The sequence below is a fragment of the Sinocyclocheilus rhinocerous genome, unplaced genomic scaffold (genome assembly GCF_001515625.1).
Source record: "Sinocyclocheilus rhinocerous isolate Xijiao unplaced genomic scaffold, SAMN03320098_v1.1 scaffold3100, whole genome shotgun sequence".
Classification (NCBI taxonomy): domain Eukaryota; kingdom Metazoa; phylum Chordata; class Actinopteri; order Cypriniformes; family Cyprinidae; genus Sinocyclocheilus; species Sinocyclocheilus rhinocerous.
This window is the reverse complement of record NW_015650337.1, coordinates 22215-27928: the sequence shown is the minus strand read 5'-3', so window position 1 is coordinate 27928 and position 5714 is coordinate 22215. Positions and strand designations below refer to the sequence as shown.

General features: G+C 37.5%; 1 protein-coding gene across 1 annotated transcript in view; it reads right to left on the bottom strand.

The window, feature by feature from the left end:
- The window catches only part of LOC107711776 (zinc finger protein 501-like), a 35906-nt gene extending 30449 nt beyond the window's left edge, over positions 1-5457 (bottom strand). Inside the window, exons 1-2 of the mRNA XM_016516824.1 lie at positions 5330-5457; positions 255-462 (exon numbers count right to left, since the gene is read on the bottom strand). Of these exons, the coding sequence (XP_016372310.1) occupies positions 255-462; positions 5330-5378 (257 nt within the window). The 5' untranslated portion in view covers positions 5379-5457. The remainder of the gene's footprint in view (positions 1-254; positions 463-5329) is intronic.
- Between the last annotated feature and the right edge of the window lie 257 nt (positions 5458-5714).

Genomic DNA, 5714 nt, shown 5'->3' with positions numbered 1-5714 from the left:
GGCGGGGCATAGAGGAGAAACAATAATGTACAGTATGTGGAAAATGTGTTTTTTTTTTACTTTAAACCGCATAAACACATTTCATTACACCTAATGTTCTTTTTAGCAGCATCATATGACCCCTGTGTAAAGCAGATGAATGACTGAAACTCTTCCCGCATGCAGTGCAGTGATACGGTTTCTCTCCAGTGTGGATCCTCTCATGTAATTTCAGATGTTCTGACTGACTGAATCTCTTGTCGCAGTGTGAACACTTGTATGGTTTCTCTTCAGTGTGGATCCTCATGTGAATCTCAAGACTCTGTTTGTTTGTCAAACTCTTTCCACACTGAATGCAGGTTAAATATTTCTCATCTCTTCTTGTCTTTAAATCTTTCTGTTTGGTTTGAGAGCGAATCAGAGGTTTTTCTCCAGTTTTGACATGTTTCTCCTCTTCATTCAGTTCTTTATTCCCCTCGTTTTCTTCAATCAATTCGGAAATTAAAGTAAAATGTTTAATTTTCAGTAAATCACAGAGAAATGTGAAAGGAAAGGACATTAAAGTGATTGTTCTACAAATCTTTCATCATAAAGATGCACTTTATAAATTACATGTTCCTGAAAATTTGACATGAGGTACATTGATCTTCCTATTATTACGTTTAATTATTATGTTACGTTTCTATAGTGCGACTATTAAATATATTAAATCAACTCCAGAAGTTTATAGAAAGTGCCCTTATACACTTAAAAAAGGTGCCATGAAGAACCAAAAAGGGGGTTTCGAGGCGATGCCATAGAGGAACCATTTTTGGTTCCCTGAAGAACCATTTTGTGTAAGGTTCTTTAAAGAACCGGTGTTTTACTTTGTGCCATAAAGAACCTTTTCTGGTACTACAAAGAACCCTTTTTAAAGGTTCTCCAAAGAACCACTGATGAATAGGTTCTTTATGGCCCCATTTCCTCCAGATCAATATCCTCACATGTATCATACTATAAAATTTCTTTAATAGGATTGTTCATAAAATCATTTTGAAAAAAAAAAAAAAAAAAAAATCCAGAAGTAAAAAGACTTGACAAGATACATGATTAAAATTTTTATTGCATTTACAATATACATCAATGCAGTATACATCATACCTCAATACTGTGTGTGTGTGTTTAATAGGGATGTGCACAAGTACTAGAGTACTCAGACTAGACAGCAATTATTGATCATTTTTTAAAGTCACTGCAATCATCGTTTTCATGATCAATCGTCGCTGTGAAGTCTGAGTACTTCAAATATTTCTCTTTTTCTGATTGGTTATGGTAGCATTTTGGGTGGTACCTGAGGTCTGACTAGTTAGTGTTAGAACAGCATGCCGTCCAGACCATCAAAATAAAGACCTATCAGTACTTGAAATGAAACATTGACAACAATGTCCATCCCTAGTGTGTGATATAGTGAATGCGGCAGGTTAATGTCAGTATCCCCATCATCCACTACTATGCCCTTTTTCATCCCATCCTTCTGATTAATGGTTGAGGCTGGGTACATAGGATCCTGTCAAAAAAAAAAAACCCTTTCATTAGTTTCTTAATTTTCATAGGTTTAGCACAAGTATAATGATGCAAAATGACAAACAAAGATAATGGAAAGGTATTTTTAAGCTGAACAGCAGTAAGAAAAGAAACAAAATCAAAGCAAGTCAAAGTATTTTGGAAGTTCATCCATCCATCTATTCACTCTCCAAACCACTTATTCTCTGTAGGGTCATGGGGGCTGAAGCCTATCCCAGCATCTTGGGCCACAAATCCATCCGATTAATGGTATTTAAGCAATATAAGCACTAGGTAACAATATTTGTGTTTGCGCTCAGGGGAGCTTCAATGGTTCTTACCTACAAAGTGTTTTTGCAGCGTTGAGTAATCGCAGACATATCTGTTGATTCCTTGAACGCAATGTTAATCACAATACACTCACTGCTCAAAATACTGGAGTTTTGTCCAGCGCTGATTTCTGCAGGCTCACGAACCCTCTCATTATAATAAACAAAGTGCAGATGTGTAAATAAGAGATTCGTTGATTATAATGGAACTTTGTGAGATCACGATGAACTGCAGTGAGTGACCACTTTTAAAGATAATTGGGTGTTTGCAAATGTGATATTGAATTAATATTACAGTTAAATAAACAAGTTAATATTAAGGGACTTACATTGTTTGACTTTAACAATATTGCATGATTTCGTCAACATAAATAGTTTCAAACAAAGTCAAGCAAACACAGTGGTATTTCGTTTATGAATGAACGTGCGTGTTTAAATGAATCTAGTGAGTCAATGATTCAATCACCCATTCACGAAGACAGTCACTTGCTTCGTTCCTGAATGAATCAGCCGTTCGAACGAATCAATTGAATGAATGATTCAGTAATAAAATCAGTGACTTGCCGCCACCTACTGGAGATACCTTTTTGTACTTAAATAGAATCAAAATTCGAATTATATTCGAATTTAAAATGCATAATTTCAGTTAGGGTGAAGAAAAGCTTTTGGCTTCTCTCCTGAGGCCACAAGAGGGCGAATAAAGCAAAATATTACTAATCCACATTTATTCAAAGCATACGATATCATGACTATCTGTGAAAAAAGTGCATAATGTTTAAAATAATGTTTATAAACCAATTATAATTAAGTTGCTTAAACAACTATAAACAAAACACCATCATGTATGTATGCATAGTTTAATACAAAGGGCGGAAAGCCAATCACACAGAGTACATTTTTCATTTAAAAACACTAGTTGCAGTGGGATGGGGAAAAAACAATCGCCATAAAGTCTCGAGATATGTTTTTTCAAAGTTGAACTTGCATTAATTTTACATGGCTTTCTAAACATGCGGCTCTTTTGTGCGAGACGGGAGTGCAACGGTGATAGACGTCCCTCTAGAAAATGCGCGAAATATGCGTTCTGTGTGAACGGCTTGGTTTCGGTTTTGATGTAAACAAGATCTTCTCCGCATTGATGTTCTCTTTTCCCGCAATATTTGTAATTAACAATGCAGCAGCGCCGCATATAGTGGCTTCAACTGGATAGGCTAACAAAAACATTAAAATGCAATGACACTTACATCGTCATTGCATTTTGACACACCGCAGCCACAATAGCACTGTATGACACATGCATCGCTTTTTTCGTTTTTCCTTTTTTATTCAAAATATTCACTGACGTGTTCACTATATTATGAAATATCTGATATTCTGATTCTCAAATATATGTAAGTAAATGTATTTGGTAGTGTAAACACCTTTATAATGACCATGTTAGTTGATCTATACCGGGTGATGGGCGCCGCCATGTTAGTTCGCGCTGAATCCGAGCTGTGAGATTTACGACACGTATTCTCCTCCCGAAAGGCATTAAAGTAAGTTTCCGGTGAACTGGAAGAAGTGTAGACTAAACTTTAAAGTTACCTACATATGTGTATATGATATCAATAAAACATGTCGTCAAATTATAATTGAATGGATTATTATTGCCACTTCCATAGACATCGGTGTGTATTTTACAAACTATACATTTATGACAAGCGAGCGTGTCCGTCTCTGACTCTGCGCCAGGAAAAGCGCGAAAGCAGATTTGAATTTTGAATTCAGCAGTTGATCACGTGACGCACTGAACGTTCTAATCACACCGGTGTGATCGTACGCTCCAGGGACCAGCCTAGAGTGATCACACCGGTGTGATCGTACGCGTTAAAGGGTTAACACACCTGATTCAGATAACCAGCTCGTTAGAAGAGAGCTGTGTTCCGAATGATATGATCCCTACACAGTGTCCATTGCTCCCTTCCCTGAGCAGGGGAAATCCGTTGACGTTTACTTCACTTTGGAACATTCATTCACGGATTTGCGCCGTGACATAATATACCTCTGTAAATAAATACAATTTAAATTCACGTCTCGCACACTTTAATGCTCTCTGAATGGAACATATACACTCGTTTCGTTTTGAACTGGAATCATGGCGGAATATCGGGTGATGTCCACTTCGTAGGGCACTTACGGTCAAATAGAACAAACGTCATATGTGATAAGAGATACATAGGCCTACGAAATATGCAGCGCAGGGGGTGTGAGGACTGGGATTGAGAAACACTGCGATAAGGCAAGAAGCAGGACCCGTGTAAATATCGGATCAGCTTTCCAGCACTGGAGAGAACTAAAGGAGCGGGAAGGCCTGCGATCGGACGGCGAGGTTGGTTTGTTTCTTCTCGATAGGTGAGTTACATTGGTTTTGTATAATCGTTGCCTGGGTAAACCATTCCTGTGAAATAAATATTCAATAGAAACATGTCAATTACATGTAAGAGCGTGTCTGGAACAGGTGTATGTGATATTTGTGTGATTTTAGGGACTAAACTCACCTGAAAGCAGTGAAAACAGCAGCGAGACTGAGATTTACGGTTTGTCAGTTGGTGTTGTAGCCCCGTCCATGGCAACTCCCTCCACTGCAGTGTTTGAATGAAAATCCAGTATTCAGCGTGCACGACCATTAAAACACGTCAAAGTCACGCAGCATTTACATAAATAAACGTCTAGAATTAGAACACCACATAAACAGCTTAAAATCTCATTAAATCATTATTAAATCGCGACTTTGAAACTCATTTTGTAGTTCTACGACCAATTCAAATAGGTGCAAAATGTATGATAGTGGGACAAAGTGGCACTTTTATATTTTAAGATTTTGTATCACTCAGCCTTTTTATTTAATTGAAAACACGATTGCAGTATTTTTTATACTAAACTTTGCTTTTGTTAAATAACTAGCCTAATATTTTTTTTTTGAGTCATGCAAAATAATAGAAATAGATGTAATAGGCTAGATATAAAAGGACTGATCTACTGGTCTTTTTTTTTTTATTAATAAACACCACAACACTATTTATATAACTCAAAATTAATACTTCATATTGCACTATAATTGAACGCAACTAATAGAAAATTAGTCTGGAATGAATTCTGGACCAGGCAGGACAATTTAGCTTACTTGTTCAACAACATGTTGAGTGTAAAGAACCATTTTATAGTCTAAAGAACCTTTCTGTGCTACAAAAAACCTTTTGTGCAATGGAAAGGTTCGTTGGATATTAAAGGTTCTTCATGGAACCATACACCCTGCCAAAGAACAATTTAAGAACCTTTTTTTTTAAGAGTGTAATTTGCTGCTTCAACTATAATTTTGCACAGCTCTATATATATTTTTTGTATTACAACAAATCAAAATCTGACAAACTACTTGAAGCTTCATAACCTTATTGTTCTTCAGTCTCATTGATGAAGTATCAAGATTAAACACCAACCTGTTTGTTCTTCAGTGTGTTTCATTCTGCAGGGTTCTGGATCTCTCATGTTCTCTCTGTCCTTCAATAAACTCTGTGTCTGCAGATTTCACTTCTTTGATGCTCGTCTTCACTTGTAGACTGATGGGAATATTCCAGCATTTATTGCTGAACTGCAGTGGGAGGAGCTTCACTGAAGGTGTGATTGTTGCGGGAGGAGCTTCACTGAAGGCGTGATTGTTGCGGGAGGAGCTTCACTGAAGGCGTGATTGTTGCGGGAGGAGCTTCACTGAAGGCGTGATTGTTGCGGGAGGAGCTTCACTGAAGGCGTGATTGTTGCGGGAGGAGCTTCACTGAAGGCGTGATTGTTGCGGGAGGAGCTTCACTGAAGGCGTGATTGTTGCGG